Raw genomic sequence first — 18,458 nt, forward strand, 5'->3', positions numbered from 1 at the left:
TTCCGTTTGGTTGATTTTTTCTTCTAGTACAAAAAAAATATTCGAAGCAAAAGCTATTCCATTTCAAATATTCTGACGAAAACTTATAAACCATAGTTTTTTAGTATCAGTGAAGTACCATAAGAGCAAGCTAAATTAGAGAATCTTCTTTCAAGAAGAGATATCAGCTTGATACTCAATCAAGCAGGAAAATAGGAGAAAATTCAGAATTTGACAACAGTCAATCTCAAAACCCGAGTTTACAAGGGAACGGCCATTACAACACTGACTACACCGTCAGCCATTGAACAACATTCGGGTAGTGACTGCAGCAATTCACATATCTTTTGATCACTTATGGATTCCGGAGTACTCTCATACGATATCCTCGGCCCCAGAAGTCTTGTTTTCAATAGGGCTTTGATAATTCAATTCCACAACTCTATACTGGTAACATCCCCCAGGAAGCAAATAGAAATCCGTTATTACTTGACTCGAATTATTGTGTCAAGATAACCGTTTGAAAAAGAAATCTGTTGTGTTCGGGGTTCTATCAAACCCCAAACTTTAATCCTCGGGCATATCGAAGGTACTCAATCTGAGAAGCCTACTTCTGACAGACCTGACACTTTAAGCGTCCGTGCAGAAGGGAATAAACCGGAAATAATTAAGCCCATTAGGGCGGTTCTTAAGGAATAAATAGAAATTTCCAGAAGAATATTATCTATTGCGACAGATCTCTACTATCTGCAAAGGTCACGTTCCATACTTAAGGTTGGTAAGATCGGATATCGGCTCTAGTGCGCCTACATATTGGTTGCAACAGTGACCGTTGAATTGCAGCACATAAATAATTGTGCATCACATAAATAATTGTGCATCACATAAATAATTGTGCATCACAAGTTGCAATTTGAAGATTTGATATATATACCCAGCACTAACCCACATTTTTGATAGCAGTCCATTTGCAAGCCTCGATCTTCAAAGAATCCTCATAATTGAAGAGCTCAATTCTGTTAAAATTTCTTTTTTCTTGACATCTGGAACGAAAAGAAGTGTTGGCTGCTAAACCGAGCACCACTCTCAATACATTAAGACTTCATAAAGATAGAACTGCTAAGAGATGTCAGAGGTATTACCAATATCGTGCATATCTTGCCGAAGGAAGAAGATTAAATGCAACAAGATGAAGCCGTGCAACCAATGCATTAAGCGGTCTATACCGTGCGAGTTCCCACCAACATTCAGAAATATAAAAATCATTGATGAAGAAATCAAACAGTCCTTGGCTTCGGAAGAAGAGAATTGCCATGTTATTATTCAAGAGCACCATCACCATTCTCATACGTTTCTGGAACAATTGCCAGTACGAGAAGGAGGACTGCAAGATGAGAGTTTCATAAATCTTCGAAGTGAACTTGATCTATTGAAGAATGAAAATTTGCAATTGTTGCAAGAAAATCTTAAACTCAATCAACAATTGAATAGGCTAAGTGGACAAGGGAATGCTGAAGCAAATAAATTTGAGCAAAGTTCACATTCACATGAGAGTGGCTCGAGAGAAATGAGCATTCTTCCTCAGATTTCTATTCCAAGAGAAGGTGTTGGAGAAGGAGAGAAATATTATGGCCCTCTGTCTGCAAATTTTATGATTGATTCTCTTAAAGGAAAACTCCCAATGAATATTGAACAGAAAGATACTACTCATGAGCACAATTTAAAGCAAAATACTTCCGCAAGTAGTGGAAGTGACAGTGCTTCCCACTATTTTGCCCTGAAAAAGCAAAAGGTCATGTTTGGGAGTGCCGACTTTCCTGAGAACTCCTCATCTTCATCCGATTCAAAACTCACAGCGGACTGGGAGCGAAATAATGAAGATTTCATACCTCAGCTTCCTCTGAGGTCGAATAACTTAATTGAGCAGAGTTTGTCGAAGAAAAACCTCCCCATGTTACCATTGGCACTTTTGAAATACGATGATCCAGACATTAGCTCCGACTCTGATACCTATCAGGATTTACAGAAACTTAACTTTGATATAATCGTTGCATTGGTTGAATTATTCTTCGAAAAAAACAATTATTATGCCACATTCATTTCAAAAACAAGAGTGTTAGAATTTCTCAATTCATATAATTCCATTAAAGATAAAGAATGGGAGAATGATGACGACCTATTAGTACTTTATATGGTTTTGTTGTTATCGATTCAGAAATTAACTCCACGAGAGTTCTTAGAGTTAGATTTACTTCCAGTGTCCGCAGCAAGTCACATTAAGAAATTCAGAAACTATCTTTCGAAGAATGTACTATATCATAATTTTGAAAAGTTGAGGCACAATTTGATCAACGAGTCTCTCCTCACCGTCCAAGCATATATTTTGTGCACAGAGTGGCATTTCATCGAGCACAGATATGAAGAATGTTGGTCCATGATGTTTCATACATGCTCAATTGCATATAGTATTGGCTTACACGTCATGGGACAGCAACGCTCAGGGTCTTTGGGTAATGAATTTTCACCGCAAGGAAAATCCGAAGATGTCCAAGAATCGGAATATAAGGAAGAAGATAGCACAAGATACAAAGTATGGTACGCCTTAAAGTATTTAACTGGACAAATATGTTCAATATTGGGAAGACCGAACCCAGTCTCCATCCAAGTTAATTTATCAGTGTGCAAAAGTATGAATGCAGACAATTCTCCATTACAACTTGACAGAATAAAAACACAGATTATGTTGAAAGTAGGTGTTGGTGAATGTATCCGGCTTTCGAATCTTATGTTGATTGAGAATTTTATGATGAATTTCACAGTTCACGATTTATTAGCCTTAGAGCAAAAATTTGAAGAAGAAATTGCAACGTTAGAGTTTATCATGAATGATGATTACACGAGGACGAAGGAAACTTCAGACACAGGACAGTTGTTTTATGACGAATACACCAACCTTCCTGTGAAGATTGATAGGACTAACATTCTAATGGACTTGATTGTCATGTACATCAATAAGGCAAAGCTATTCGAACCATTTATTAAAAAGTTCGAAAATTTGAACGAATACGGCGCTATTGTCGAGAGCTTAGTGAAGTCTGTGCTAAAGAGCTTCGAATTACTAAATTACTTTATTGAATTATTCATTAACCAGTTCTTTGAGAAGAACTTCCTGCAAAGCAGAAAGAATTCCTTATCGAACCATCGTTTTGGGGATGCTAAAAAACTTGAGAAGCTCGAAGAACAGAATTTATACCAGGAAATTAACGGTATGATAAAATTTGGAAGACTATTTCGTGTTTATTTTCCATTCTTGAATTCATTCATATACCAAGCTATTATTGTTGTCTTCACCTTGTTGCACGGAAAATTTAGAGATTTTGTTAACAACGATCCAAACTCCGTATTAAATGACGAGTTTCTTAAGCAAATTGAAATGAATTTGAACACATTATTGAACCTCGATAATAGAATATCTTCAAGAATTAATTCCATTTCAAAATTGTGGCCCGCTAACATAAGATATTTGATTGACAGAGTGTTGAATTACATCAAAACAATTTATGAAAGACAATATGACAAATCATCACAACATTCAGAGAAGAAAAAGAGAAAGGTTAATAGAGGTTCACAAACTGAGGACCAAATAATTGGTCAAATACCACAAACTCAAAGCTACCAAACTGCTATGGGGCAGTTTGGAAGCGAACAACCTACAGATTTGCGTATTGACACCAGATACGAAAACCCCGAGTTTGAATATTTGTACGGATTTCAATTCAACGATCCCTTTTGGCTCACGAACCCTGAGAATCTTCCATATTATTTGAGCTCTCCCAGTGACGATGATAGAAATATTTATAGAGCAAGTCCCACAAGAAGATTACAACCACATACGACAGGGCATGCCAATTCTTTGTCTAGTGGCTCTACAGTCGGGGAGAGCTTGTTGTCTAAGCAAACAGGAGATGTTCATCCATTATTGAATGTTCCTCATGAACAGGGTATGTTTAGTACCCCTAGTTTGAATTCTCAGCCAGTTGAAGGATACGGCAACATTTGGCCAAATAATAGTGCTCCTGAAATTTCAAATCAACCATCACATCAAAGAACAGTACAGTTACAAGCTGAAGTACAACTTTCTGCACAAGCATCACAACAGGGAAATGATACAATGTTACCAATGACTTTCGTATTCGGCCAAGAAAGTTTCACCCAAAACGCAATCGGTTTTCGACCCACGGTATCCACTAATCTGGAGCAAGATTCTGGAGTACAGCAACATCAATTAGAATCTAATCAGGTTATTGCACAACATGCACTGATGCAACAACAGCAAGAAGAGTTCGAACGGCAACAAATACAGCAGCAAATGCAGCTGCAAGTTACGTCAACCACAACTTTACAAAACGCACCCTCAAGGAGGCAGCCGAGAAAAAGAAGACCTTCCGGCCAAGGCAGTGGTTCGCAGGAGAGCCCAAACTACTAAGTGATTCATCCAAAAGTCTGCGCTCGTTTCAACTATTACTTGTACTATTAAAAGCCCATGGTTTGTATAAAAGCCCATGGTTTGTAAAATAAAAGCTCAACAAAGCTACTGTGTGGCTCATAGGATAGAGTGATCAAAGAGACCTAAAAGTTCAGCCATTGCATTTTTCACCGTCGCTTTGTTCTACGGAGACGCTGCCAACAGTGTCGCTATATTCACTTCTTACGTACCTTATTTATTATCGCTTTAGCCAATAAACAGTGATTTGCTTACTACTAACAAGATCTTCCCCATTTTCAGCTGTCTTTTAGCCGCGATCCTCCGCACCAACACTCACGTGACTTCTCTCCGGAGTCCAACAAACCGTTCACGACAATGAGAAAATTTAGAACCAACAGACGGATTTAGGACAAGGCAAAGTTGCTTACAGAGGAGAAGTTATAGGCCACCAGAAGAAGATATCGTCATCATGTCCGCCAAACAAGCTACTGAGTCTGGATTCAAGAAGTTCAAGGACTTCTTGTTCTCAAAGCAGTCGTTGAGATATATGTGCACAACCCATTTCTGGGGACCAGTTTCTAACTTCGGTATCCCTGTTGCTGCTATCTTGGACTTGAAGAAGGAGCCAGATTTGATAAGTGGCCCTATGACGGGATCTTTAATCATGTACTCGTTAGTTTTCATGAGATATTCATTAGCCGTGACACCACAGAACTACTTGTTATTTGGATGCCACTTTGTTAATGAAATTGCACAATTAGGACAAGGATTCAGATGGGCCAAACACCACTATGTAGATACTCCAAAGAAGGAAATAGAACCGGTACCAGAGGCATCCACATAAGAGAAGTTGGGGCCATGCTTGTTGCACAAACTCCCATTATGTTTTAATGAAAGCTACTCGCTTGATAGTTTGAGAAAATGATAAACTGATTGGGTTCTTTGAAGATATTCGAGACCAGGTTAACCATCCAATCACCGGCTACAATTTAGAATAAGATTACATTACATGAACTCGAAATCTATTTATTATAACAGCTTTTTCTTTCTTTGTATTCCATAGAATATCGTTGCCCGTTCTTCGAGGTTGAGTTCATTTCTTTATATTCTTGTTCACAACCCTTGGAAGGCATTCTCACTATGACGAACGTCATGAATATATTCAGATTTATTAGCAGTGTAAGCTATATGCTTGTGTAGTAATTGTAGAAATCATGGGTATTCTGGTCGGCGAAGGCTACCAAGCATAGGGATTGATCGGCAATAAGATCTGTACATTCCCTTTTTGGAAATACGGACCGTTTCAGCAAGACTGAGATTTTGACACAAATTCCAGTCAACTAACCGATGATGAAGGATGATCTTCGAGAATAGCTATCAATTCGGCAATAGACCCGCGTATTGCTTTAGTATTTTGGAAGTGATCACTCATTCCATCGAGGTCGGTCTGAAGTTTTAATACCCGTTCACAGATGTCCTTCATATATTTCATGAAAACTTCAATCATAGCCAAAAATGCTCTTGAAGGTGTAGAATCTGTGGCCTCCTGATTACCTACCAACGCCATAAGCGAATCATTGGCCCTTTCTAGGCGAAATGTGAAGCTCATATAACCCTCATCGAGTTTTCTGAACTCTTTGGGATTTTGTAAGAATATCCCGTTACAGTTACTCTCAAAATGAACCACACAGACAATTGTGGTAATATCGGTTTTGATTTTCATTGCAGAAACGAACCTATCATGGATCAATTCGAATGAGTGAAGAAGATCTCTTGCGCCCAGTTGAGTCTTGATAAGGATTCGCTTGAATTCTTGCTCTTCCCCCAAGATTAGCCCCTGGGCGAAATGGAACTTGTAGAATTCTAAGAACCCTGAATTGAACTTGTGCTCTATGTAGGCCAAATGGTATAGTCTCCATAATTCGAGCAAACTACCATCATCGTAGGACTTCTTATGTAACAATAAATTAATAAAATTACCTAGCACCTTTTGGGATACATTGGTTTTCAGTAGTGGTGCAAAGGCAAACTTTGTAATCTTCGTGTTATCTACTTTAGGAGAAAGAGTACAATGGCAGACATCACCAGTCGGACAGCCTTTTCTTTGATATATAATAGATGTACAATTCATTATTGCTATCAAGCTTCAATTATCATTGACCCTTTAAAAACTATATACCCATAAATTGTTAAGCGCCTTCTTAAGCGCCTTCTTAAGCGCCTTCTTAAGCGCCTTCTTTGCAGCACAGACAATTCCGTTTTGAGTGAATTTTGCAGCAGCAGCGGTATTTGCTTTAGCAGCCAAAAATGGTTTCGCCCGGAACCTGCGTAATGCTCACTAATCCCTTGGTTTTGCCTTGTTTGCTATATGTTTATGCACAAAGGGTAAATAGGTAGCAATCTGTCCTCCATTTCTCATATGAGTGTACCTGTGGATTGTGGATGCTGATTACATATCCGTACTCTACATACACTGGAGCTGTGAAATAGTCCTCCTTAAATTGGGTAAGTTAGAAAGACATGGCGGACTTAGCGAGTGAGAATACACCAAGGATGCAAAAATCGGAATTCTTAGGGTAAGCGAGTGAGCAAGTGATTCACCGATATAGACCAGCCGTGCTTGAGTCGAACAACTTGACGGCTGCAAGTTTCCCTTTACCAGCCTATGTAGCTGTCATATGAAATTTACCTATGCGTTATTTGGGAAACCATTAGTAATTGGTATGTACCGAAAGGACTTAAGGACAGGGCTCTCCACTCTCCAATCCCATCATTGCCTTAAAAGTATCGCAATCAAATGATTTAAATAGAACTATTTGTAGTTGTTCGATTGCAAATTTATTGTAGTAAACTATCAACATACATATCCTGTTCTTGTTAACACCACAATCTTCTACTACTACAATGCCTAAAGCTATTATTGCAATTACTTCCTACTCCGAGGTTTTCTACGATGACGGAAAGAAAACTGGTTTATTCCTCGCCGAAGCTTTGCACCCATTTAGAGTATTCAAAAAGCTGGATTCGAAGTTGATTTCACTTCTGAGACCGGTTCTTTTGGAATTGATGAACATTCGACTGGACCTGACTTCTTGAACGGTGAAGACTTGAAGGCCTACGAGGATAAGAACTCTGACTACTCAATTGCCATCTCCAAGATCAAGAAGGCCAAGGATGTCAACCCGGACGAGTTCTCTATCTTCTTTGCTTCAGCAGGCCACGGAACATTGTTTGACTACCCTACTGCTGATGAATTACACAGAATTGCTGCTTCTATCTAAGCCAAGGGTGGTGTTGTAGCTGCTGTCTGTCACGGTCCAGCAATCTTTGAGAACTTGAACGATCTTACCACGGGAAAGCCCATAATTGAAGGAAAGACCATCACTGGTTTCACCGATATCGGTGAGGAGATCTTGAAGGTGGATGGAATCATGAAGGACAAAAACTTGCGTACCATCAAGGAGACCGCAGCCAAGTTCGGAGCCACCTACTCTGAACCCAACGGACCATGGGATGACTACACATATACTGATGGTAAAATTGTCACTGGAGTTAACCCACAATCTGCTGAGTCCACTGCCGTCAAAGCCATTGAAGTATTACAAGGTTAAATATACAGAGGTTACAGGAACCCATTGGACCTTTCTTCTCTTCATAGCTCATACTGTTCTCGAGCTGGCTGTTGAAGGTGAGAAATACCCAGTCCCTATGATTTTATATTACTTCTTATAATTATTTCATGTTAGTTTTTCTTTGTTATAGTCTTCCAGTAAACCTTGCTCAACGGACCCATTGTCTCTTTCTATACTACTACTATATACTTCAACAGAATATATTTTAACAGAATATATTTTAACAGAATATACATTACTTACCAACTTTCCTTAAGTCGGTCATACTTCACATAAACCGCCATACTCCAATAAAACCGTCAATTCACTTCCCATTGAGTGTACCTACTACTACTACTACTCCTCTCCATGCCATTCCCTTCACTGCATCCCACTCAGTGCACTACTCAACAATACACTTCTTCCCCAACATATGTTCCTCACACTTGTCTCCGTCCCACTTTTCTATAATTCCTTCTTTCGGCAGTAATGTTATACATTTGTTCAGTCGTGTTGGGACCACCAGACAAAACCTTTCCTCTTTCTGATGCGAGTCGTCACTTACTCGTCTTTTATAAAAGTACCCCTTGTGCGAATCCTCATTGTTGCAAAGAGAGATAGCCGGAAACTCAAAGAAAATGAAAGCGAAGGTGTAACTGAGAGATGCTGCGAACCAAGAAATGGGAGTAAAGTGTCAAATGTCGAAACTGTGAAATGTGAGTAAAATGTCAAATTTCAACCATAAAAAGGCAATTGTCAACTGTGAAATTTGATATGCAAAATGAAAGCGAATGCGTTAACTGAATGCAAATGCGTCAATGCGAAATGTGTATGAGGGGACGTAAATGCTCGTAGAATTAAACCGTAAAAGACGAGTGTGAATTCGGTACTTTTTTTCTTTCTCATTGGAGATTCGAGATACGAGTCTACAAAGTCGTGAGGTTGTCACTTTGTCACTTTGTCATTTTGTCACTTGTGACTTTTCACTTTTCAGTTTTCAGTTTGACATTTATACCGTAACATCTCTTCTTTTTTCTTTCTCTTCTGTAAGGGCTCGTTTCTTCTCCATCATCTGAGAGTGTCACCAGTACAAGGAAGACAGTCTACAAATACAGACAAGAGAATACCACACACAATGACAACCACGTTCTTGGACAAACTTAAATTCTACCTCAAGTCCGTTGTGTTCGGGTCTTTGATCATAGGATGTGCTCTCTACGGAGTCCTCGCTTCAATAGCATTGAGAATCATAAATAAGATCCAGTACTCCCAGTACACCGTGGCCAGAGCGTTCTACCACTCGTTCTCAGCTCTCTTGGGATTGAAGATCAATATAGTCAACGAGAAATACTTGCATTCAAACCCCGCCATCTACATCTCCAACCACCAGTCGGCTTTGGACATCTACGTGTTGGGTAGAGTGTTCCAGCCAGGATACTTCGTCACCGGCAAGAAGTCGTTGAAATACGTGCCTTTCTTAGGATGGTTCATGGCTCTCTCCAACACCTTCTTCTTGGACAGAAACAAGAGTGAGAAGGCCAGAAAAGTGTTAGACGGCGCATTGGTCCAATTAAAGAAGCAAGACCGTGCTCTTTTCATCTTCCCAGAAGGTACAAGATCAGGCAAGGAAGAATTGGACTTCTTGCCATTCAAGAAAGGTGCTTTCCACCTCGCCAAGCAGGCTGGAATTCCTATTGTTCCTATCGTCATCAGTAACACTTCCAACATCTTCAACGCAAAACGTAAGCTCTTCAACTCCGGTGAGATCAACATCGAGGTGTTGCCTCCTGTGTCCACCGAGGGTTTGGTCACCAACGAAGATGTTACCATTTTGGCAAACAAGATCAGAGAAGACATGTTAAAGGTTTACAAGAGACTTGGTTACTCGAAGGCTACAGGTGCTAAACCATGTGAAGACCAGCAAGCTGTGCCAAACACTGACTCTGGAGAACTCACCGATACTGAGACTGAGATCATTTCCGAAGAAACCCCTTTGGTCTCCAAGGATTAGAGCAACGATAATAGATATATATCGATACAGTAACATTTACTATTTATTTTTTATATTATGATACTATAATTAGAGAAAACATTTCTTCTCGTCTATAAATGGGTTATGCTGTTTGTAAGTGCTTAAACTACTCTATAATTGCAGCTTTCTTTTTCTTGCTTTTCTTTGGTTTCTTTATCGTTATGACATTTGTCTCTACTGTTGTTGTAGTAGGACTCTTCAGAGCTTCGAGATTAGGCTCGCTTTCCAAGACTGATGGCTTTGTAGTCTTGGTGCCCTCTTCCGAAGCCTTTTCCTTCGAAGATGATTTCTTAGTAGATGTTGACTTCTTCTTTTTGTCTTTCTTTTCTTTCTTCACCATTTCTTTTTGGGAAGATTCTGCAAGCTTCTTCCTCAACTCATCCAAGTCAATATCGTATTCGTAGTCCTTATCTAAACCTGAAGCAGAATCTGACAAAGCAGTAGAGTTGAGGTCAAAATTATCCAAATTTGAGGAGTCGATTTTTAAAACGTTACTCCTCTTCTTTGCTTTTGATTTGATAGGAGCAATGTCTTCGTCTTTATTACCACCTTCAATGGTTTCTTCAGATAAAATGACTACCTTGTTCTTCTTTAATTTCAAAGGCTTTTTCTTTTTCTCCTTAATAGGATTGGAGTTGATTGAAGCATGCTCACTGAAATTCTCTGGACTAGGTGTATTGCCGTCATCGACAAAGAGCAATCTCTTAGACTTTGACTTTGACTTCTTCGAACCCGATTTAGAGCCGATATAGTAAGGGTCGTCTCTCAACTTTTCCAACCTCTCTTTCTTTTTCTTAAGATCTTCATCGCTCCCCCTATTAGAGGAGCTGAATAGCGAAGTCTCTTCTGCAGGCGACGAAACCTCTTCAACAATAAATAAATCGTATTCGTCATTGTTGAATCCATCATTCTCGTCATCGTCACTAATGGAATTGAAGGGTAAAGGATTTATAGGTGTCTCGAGATCCAAGTCTTCAGGGAGTGGGATCTTACGCTGAGAGTTCTTGGCAATTGGATTCAATTGGTAAGATTTGAAGAATGATGGAAGGATATGAGTAAGAAGCATTGGTAAATTCTGTTGATCACTTCCGAGAGATTCACCTTCAAACATCCCCTCTGCGAGAGCCTCAGAATTCGTTTCCAGCAGGAATGGATTGGCTTGGACTTCAAGGCCTGAGTTACTCCTTTCATCATTGTTGTCCTCTTCCATATCTTCATCAGAGGAAGATTTCAAATCTTCGTAATCTTCATTCCTATCTCCAACTTCCACACTATTGTCATCGGAGGATTCATCTTCGCTGTCCTCGTCTTCTTCTTCATCGTCATCTCCACTATTTTCTTCTTCCTCAGAAGAAATGCTATCATCTTCGTCTTGTTCTTTCTTTTCTTTCGGTAAATTCCTATAGTATTCAACTTCATCGTTTTCCAATTCCTTTATTACAGCGAGATCTGAAAATTTCATCGCCTCCAAAGAAAGCTTTAAAAATTCGAGCCATGATAGCGCCCTCTCTTGAACTTCAAAGTTAGTATGGTGTTCCCAATTACTGAGAAAGGCAATTAATTTGTACAAATAATATCCGATCTGGTTGAATTTATCAGCAGAGAGTTTACCATCAGCTGAGTAGTGGATCAAATAATCAGATACAATCCCGCTGAATAGCTTCACTAACGCTTGGACAAGCACAATTTGTACCTCGTAGTCAGACAAGGAGATTAATTTAGAAGACACTGGAAAATTGACATTTACGGACAAACCTAATATTTTGTCAATATCTTGGTTGACGATTGTGTTGAAGATTTGGATCTTTTTGCCCAAGTCGACAATTGATGAGTGCTCCGTTTCATTTTCTTCTCCATCGCTGTCCTCGTCATCGGGTGTCTTTAATTCGTCAATATATTCACCCATTATCCAGTAAAAGTCCCTAAGTAATGATGGACAGATTTCCAATATTCTCACATCTTGAACAGCATCAATTATAACTTTACTAAGTATATCGGGCCTGATGGAAGGAACTTTAGTAGCCAACTCTTTAAACTCCCTACCAATTTCGTGTGCGATCGTATTGGCGGTTGCTGGAGAGATTGTGACAGAGCTGGAAGAGGACGGAAGTGGCAATAAGGTTAAGTTAACAATATCCTTGAGGACTGCAATATACCATTTGAAGTTAGGAATGTTAGCATAGTTGTCCTGGGACGTGATAGACAAAATCTTCAAGGTGACCTCTTCCTTAAGAGTTTCGGGAATTGAATTCATATCACTAGGAATCAATTGTAACAAGAGAACCTTGACAACTTCTGCGATATTATCTTCTTGAACCAAGTAGTGACATATTTCAAGTGCTTTTCTCTTTATAATGAGATCAGGATCAGTAAGACAGTCCATAATGATAGCAGAGACACCGTCAACTTTATGCATAAATACGGGGAATATCTTTAATATGTTAATCAATGCAATTAATCCAACGAACTTTAAGTTAGAATCCTTTGTTTTAAAAAAATCCATGATTTGTTTGATGCAAATTTTGGCAGTTTCTTTGTCTTTTGATGAGTCAGGACTTAACATATTTCCATTAACAATACAGTTGATGCACTCATATATCAAAGACGATGCTTGAGTTCTCACTATCAAATCTAAGATAGTAGGAAGAATTTTCTTCTTCATACGGGGTTCTACTTTGGATAAGCTCTGGAACAACTTTAGAATACGGATAATTAACCAGTTGTTTTTTGTGTCCTCTAAGATTGTGAAGAACTTTGGCAAGTAGTTAATGAATATGTTTGGGTTCTTTTTGGAGATTTCACAGATGACGTTAACTGTGGCACTTACCACTGACACGTCGGTATCATCCAACATATCGATGATACGTTGGAAGTTTACTCTCAAACTCTCTGGGTATTGCAAGAAGATCTTGTACATGGCAAGAATAGCCTTTTTACGGATGTAGGGCTTCAGATGGCTCAACTTCATTAGCACGTCGTCGTTAATGTCTTTGGACAAGTTAGGAGTGACGATGGTCGCGATACCACTGAGCGCCAATCCGATTTCAGTGTGGTTATGGGAGTTCAAGTCCTTTTTGAACTGGTTGGTAGCCAAAATCAACAAATCCTGTTCGTTTTTGAATGACTGGATTGCAGCCAAATAGCCGATACGTTTCTGTTGGAACTTGGCCAGTGACATCACTTCCAAGATCTGGAAGTTACACCAAGACATGTCGAAGCCAAACATCTCCAAGTAGGCCAATTTCAACACCGCCATGGCCTTTGTTTCGAGGTCTGTTGTGCTGAGTTCTGTTTTACATTCCTGGATGACGACATCGAGGAATGTCAGAAGGCTTTCTGGGGAATCTTTTGAGTGCTGGCGAATGCCCTTGATCAAGTCCGTGAGTGACTTCTCGAACAGGATTCCGAACGGTTTCAACCTCGCTAGCACCTCCGAATTCTGCAATTGGAATGACATCGCGCCGGATGGAGGGTTTTAGTTATTTGGTGGTAGTCTTTTCTTGACTTGCTTGTAGCTACTTAGGCCTAATCACCTCCTGGTTCCAGTGATCATTAACGCTAAACATCAATGTTATACATAAACGTCAAGTGCAGTTAAGGGAAAATCATTGCCATGATCGTGTCCTGTATATAGTATCACCCGAAAAGTGAGTAGTGTAGTAGTAGTAGTAACAATAATTAAGGTAGTCAGTAGTTAGTAGTTAGTAAAGTTAGATGCATATATATCTTATTCTTGGATATTGTTTAGGTCATATTTGTGTATAATCTGGATACATAATCTACATATATATATTATAATCTATACATATATACTACCGTGTATATATAAAGTGTATCTATAATCTGTATACATACTCTATTCTATATAATCTATTCTAAATAATTTACTATATACAATCTACTCTATATATACCCTACTCTATATATATACTGTACTCTATGTATATATAATATATTTTAATATATAATCTTTTCTTTATATATAGTCTACCCTATATATACTATTCTGTGTATATATTCTATGTATATAACCTACTCTGTATATGTATGATCTATTCTTTACATAATCTACTCTCTCTCTCTCTCTATATATATATATATATATATATACATTTCTAGAGCGAAAGTAATATTTGGCTGTACGCATAAAAAACAAAGCGTGGTGGCATAACAAGAGAATTGATTCAGCTGGACAGATTTCATTTCCTCTTCATTTCACCTTTCATTATAGCATTCGTTCCGGAAGTTAGTTGCTCGTAGTTGTATTCAGTGCTTATTTATATTTTTTTTTTAATTGTTGATACTGTTATAGAGTCAAGTGGGCATAATCATAATAGTTATAGTAATAGCATAAGTATATATACACGGACAGGAAATACCCCACCACATCAATGCTGACAGATGAAATCACCCCCGATATCGAATTAGGAGGAAGTATCTCCATGGAATTGCAAGCCAGCGATTACTTAGTCACCAACACCGACAGTCTGACCACGCCATCGTCTGGCCTTGGCCCAAGTCCACAGATCTTGGTAGGAAGCTCTTCTGATGCTCCACCACCAAACCCAGCATTACAAAAAGACCCCATTGATTCAGGGTCCGATTCCGATTCAGACTCCGACGACTATATAGTCAGCGATGACGAAGATCTTAATGTCTTTTTGAACTCGTCCTCAGATCATCATATCTCGCATGTCACTTACCCCACAAGCATCTCCGATCATGCAAACTACTTGTCCAACACTCTATCCCACGCATTGAACTCGTTGGAGTTGGACAAGTCCCTCGTCTTACAGGCCCAGATCAGCGGAAAGCTAAATAACCAGAACCAAAATGTGGTGGAGAAGCGAAACGAGCTTCTTCTGAGGCTAAAGGCGTTGAAGGAATTGTACAACGAGAACTTTGTTGTCAAGAATGACCTGGCTCTGGCATCTAATCTCAGTAAAGTGGAGCAAATGAAGCGTGATCTAGCAGGCATTGAATCACGAATTGCCCGTTTGAAAGGTGGTAACTCAAAAGGTACTTCGTATATACCGTTCTTGAGAACAACTCATCACTCTCAAATCGGTGTCGCTAAAAAGTACCCCATTGAGTTCAACCAGGCCAAGAGTAAAGTTCTTGAACGACAGATAGAAGAGGACTTTTAGAGATAAAGCACAAAATTTGTATTATAGTAGTCAACAGCATATATTTATTTGTATTTTAATGTAATTTTCCATATATAGTCGAAAATTCCAAACTAACTTTTTCTAGCCAATCTAACCCTCTCTAAATATCATTAGTATATAAGATACCAATACCATCTACCCAACCTCCGACATAGGCGTACATTCCTACGATTGTATATCCGGATCCAGGTGCCTCAAGAGTGGATAAATGTCCACCGTCGGCCTTACCAAACATCTCCGATTTTCTACCGTTGTTCAACTCAAACTGAATGGCATCAACCCAGGCTCCGTTACGGAAATGGAACTTAGTAATGACTTCACCTGGAGCTAGAATGAATTCAGAGTAGTGAGGTTTTTCATTACCAATGACGACAACCTTATCTTCTCCATTTCCGCCGCTGTGATTTGCACTGTGGACCTTATCATTAAGTTTGTCCTTCAACTTACTGAGATAGTTTCTAGCTGGGACTGGTGGTGCACCTGGGGGAGGATTATTAGATTGAGTCGATCCTCCACCGTTCTTGAAATAGAATGCAACACCATCGAGTGCTCCACCATGGAAAATACGGACCTTGTAGATATTCTTGATGTCGAATCCAACGAAGCTTGGATCTCCATCTTTTCCTCTACCCAAGAGAGCACTTTTATATCCTCTGATGACTCCTCTACTCAACCCGAAATCACTCTTTATGACACCACTCGTATCGTGGTCAGCGCAGTGCTTCTTAAAATTGGATATATTAAGCTCACCACCTACTGAGAGAATTCTAACATCGAAGTCTTCTTTGGCTTTATCACTCTTGCTCCTGAATTCAGCATAGACTTGATCATAATCAAGTTTAAGCTCATGTTGTGGTCCTGGTCCACCATACACCTGTGGGAACCACGAATGGTGATGTCTGGCCAAACCGTCAGTAATGAATTCAACCATGTAAATTCCAACATCTGACTTGAATAACGCTCCTCCTTCAGGTAAGTTGTAAGATGAAGGTGCTTTGTTGCCGTCGTCAGGTGCCTGAGTTGTTTCAATAGATTTTTGAAATCGATCCACAGGCAAACTGAAGGAATCATGGAACAAAAAGCGAGTCATGTCAAGCTTATTCCAATGACAAGATTTAGGCCAAGTTCCATCAGGATTGATCAATGCTCCGCTAGTTCTCTGCCTCAAACACTCGACTTCTCTAGTCATAAACGATCTGTTCCACCAAATGTAGTCTCTTAACATGACACCATCTACCTGATGGGGGCATCCAAGCAAGTGACCAATCTCGTGCATAAAAGCTCCGAGGGTGATATTAAAACATTCCCAGCTGGTTCCACATTGATTACAATCGTTTGCAACTTCGTCAGTGGTCAAATGAGTACCGTCAAGGAAACTTGGTACCATTTGAGGGAAGTTCGAAGGCCAAGAATGCAAGCCGTGAGATCCAAAGATAGCTAACTTAATGTCACCATTTCCTCCTCCAAGGGCTGCATGGGTCAAGATCAATTTGTTCTTCTTATCCCAAGTCGAATCAAGATATAATACAGCACATTGAATTGCAGTTTTTCCCTGTTTCACCTTATCAAATAACTCTGGAGTATTCTTAATAAGATCTAAAGCATGACTGAATAAACCACCTGAATCTGTGGCTTTGGGGTTTTGTTGTGCTATGTTAGGGTCTCTTAACTCGGCCACTGTCTTAGGAGATCTCAATACATGTACTTTCACTTCCTGGTGTGGTGTTGGAGACGATACATTGTATCCAAAAATGGTCTGGTGAGATTGTGTTTCTTCTACAAATTGGAATGAACGATTACTGACACCAAATGTCCTCATTTCATCTTGAGTATATGCTTGCATGAGTCTACCTGCTACTTTCAACTTCTTGATGGCCGTTTCTAAATTTGCAACTTCTCCACGCTGAAGTTTGTAAGCAGGCATATCGTAAGTACCTTTAGAGTCTCTTCCAAGAATGACACACAAGTGGATCGGCTTGTTCTGTGGCAATGGATAGAACTGTAAAATTAATGAACCGGTGTCAACGATATGAGGTTTACCGCCTTGGTATTCAGCAAAGCCTAATGGTGAAATGTACCCATTGTCGGCGACTTCTACGTTGAACTGGTTCTTTTCATTTGGTGAGACATGCACCACGGCCTTGAAGTTTCCGTTAGAATTGACTTCGAAGCTCTGAGGTGGAAATACCTTATTGGCATTGTTGGTGAATGTCACTACACCTCTTTGTGCCCCAGTCGTGGTTCTACCACTGACTATTACTGTGGGGGACGATACAATTTCGTTGTTCTGGTAGTTGAAGCTGATGGTCATGGCAAATGTGGGGGACTCTTACTACTACAAAACTACTAACAGATGCCTACCACCTATATCCAATATCCAACCACGAAAGTAATGAAATTTGTGATGTCACTGATTACAGGGCGATGCTCCACTGTTACTGCCAAGTAGCCTAATCGGAAATGGGTGCAACCAAAATGGAGTCACGTGCCAGATGGAATGAGGCAATGAGGCGTATGAAGAGAAGAATATCCTCGAGATGGATGGGGCAGAACGGTTGGAGGAGGCAAAGAACGAAGTGTACAGGGTCCTCGAGCTAAGTCAGGATTGTATTCTTCGAATGCTGCCCTAAAAGCTTAATTGCTTCTATGTGGATGGTTGCCGAGTCGCATGGAGATGACAGGACCCTGCCTTTTTTTGGTGAAAGGTTCGCTTTCTTCGTGGGGGGGGGGGGGGGGCGGGACCCTGGTATAACGATATGGGAGCAATGGTACATGGATGACTACAGTTTGAAAACATAAATGGTATTATTATTGCAAAGATAACGGTGAAAAAGCCCTGTTTGGACCATATTTCGCCCATTTCTGGATTCTGGCTCTTCAATCAGGTGTATACAACATTTCGCACTTTGGGTGCAAACAAATTGCAATATTATGAAATACAATAATTAGATTACTAACCATAGAAAGATAAACAACACCAAAATTTTAGATTCGAATTCGTCCTAAAACAGGTTTAATTATATAGAAAATACAATGAGATAGGAGATACGTAAACAATATTGCAGCTACTCCGAGATCCAGAGTCTGTTCACTGTTCACTGTTCACTGTTCACTGTTCACTGTTCACTGTACAATTTATCCTATTCCTTATTGACTGGTATCTCCAGTATACACTCACTGTG

General features: G+C 39.6%; 8 protein-coding genes across 8 annotated transcripts; 5 read left to right on the plus strand and 3 right to left on the minus strand. All coding sequences in view use genetic code 12, as the record gives it.

Moving 5' to 3' along the window:
* Window positions 1-800: 800 nt before the first annotated feature.
* RJT20DRAFT_55305 (fungal transcriptional regulatory protein) lies at window positions 801-4,700 on the plus strand. Its single transcript, XM_064920654.1, has one exon. The coding sequence runs from the start codon at window positions 1,106-1,108 to the stop codon at window positions 4,463-4,465; it is 3,360 nt and encodes a 1,119-aa protein (XP_064773264.1). The 5' UTR covers window positions 801-1,105; the 3' UTR covers window positions 4,466-4,700.
* Window positions 4,492-5,652, plus strand: RJT20DRAFT_55315 (pyruvate transporter). The gene has a single exon (XM_064920655.1). It carries the CDS (start codon window positions 4,935-4,937, stop codon window positions 5,307-5,309), a length of 375 nt encoding a protein of 124 aa, XP_064773265.1. The 5' UTR covers window positions 4,492-4,934; the 3' UTR covers window positions 5,310-5,652.
* Window position 5,653: 1 nt separating this feature from the next.
* RJT20DRAFT_148154 (uncharacterized protein) lies at window positions 5,654-6,596 on the minus strand (the record flags this gene model as incomplete). The annotated part of the gene is made up of 1 exon (XM_064918961.1): window positions 5,654-6,596. The coding sequence occupies one exon, from the start codon at window positions 6,594-6,596 to the stop codon at window positions 5,802-5,804; it is 795 nt and encodes a 264-aa protein (XP_064773266.1). The 3' UTR covers window positions 5,654-5,801.
* Window positions 6,597-7,369: 773 nt separating this feature from the next.
* GLX3 (glutathione-independent methylglyoxalase) lies at window positions 7,370-8,076 on the plus strand (the record flags this gene model as incomplete). The annotated part of the gene is made up of 3 exons (XM_064915683.1): window positions 7,370-7,436; window positions 7,496-7,710; window positions 7,753-8,076. 3 exons carry the CDS (start codon window positions 7,370-7,372, stop codon window positions 8,074-8,076), a joined length of 606 nt encoding a protein of 201 aa, XP_064773267.1.
* An 893-nt stretch (window positions 8,077-8,969) lies between these two features.
* Window positions 8,970-10,150, plus strand: SLC1 (1-acylglycerol-3-phosphate O-acyltransferase). Its single transcript, XM_064920656.1, has one exon. It carries the CDS (start codon window positions 9,212-9,214, stop codon window positions 10,085-10,087), a length of 876 nt encoding a protein of 291 aa, XP_064773268.1. The 5' UTR covers window positions 8,970-9,211; the 3' UTR covers window positions 10,088-10,150.
* Window positions 10,151-10,170: 20 nt separating this feature from the next.
* Window positions 10,171-13,565, minus strand: APL5 (Apl5p; the record flags this gene model as incomplete). Its single annotated transcript, XM_064919050.1, has 2 exons — window positions 10,171-11,281; window positions 11,381-13,565. 2 exons carry the CDS (start codon window positions 13,563-13,565, stop codon window positions 10,215-10,217), a joined length of 3,252 nt encoding a protein of 1,083 aa, XP_064773269.1. The 3' UTR covers window positions 10,171-10,214.
* A 629-nt stretch (window positions 13,566-14,194) lies between these two features.
* On the plus strand, window positions 14,195-15,296 carry RJT20DRAFT_129904 (uncharacterized protein). The gene has a single exon (XM_064917614.1). It carries the CDS (start codon window positions 14,500-14,502, stop codon window positions 15,253-15,255), a length of 756 nt encoding a protein of 251 aa, XP_064773270.1. The 5' UTR covers window positions 14,195-14,499; the 3' UTR covers window positions 15,256-15,296.
* Window positions 15,297-17,680, minus strand: RJT20DRAFT_129905 (putative metalloendopeptidase). The gene has a single exon (XM_064917615.1). The coding sequence runs from the start codon at window positions 17,585-17,587 to the stop codon at window positions 15,377-15,379; it is 2,211 nt and encodes a 736-aa protein (XP_064773271.1). The 5' UTR covers window positions 17,588-17,680; the 3' UTR covers window positions 15,297-15,376.
* Window positions 17,681-18,458: the final 778 nt, after the last annotated feature.

The sequence above is a fragment of the Scheffersomyces xylosifermentans genome (assembly GCF_036884685.1).
Source record: "Scheffersomyces xylosifermentans strain CBS 12540 chromosome Unknown RJT20scaffold_6, whole genome shotgun sequence".
NCBI classification, from domain to species: Eukaryota; Fungi; Ascomycota; class Pichiomycetes; order Serinales; family Debaryomycetaceae; genus Scheffersomyces; species Scheffersomyces xylosifermentans.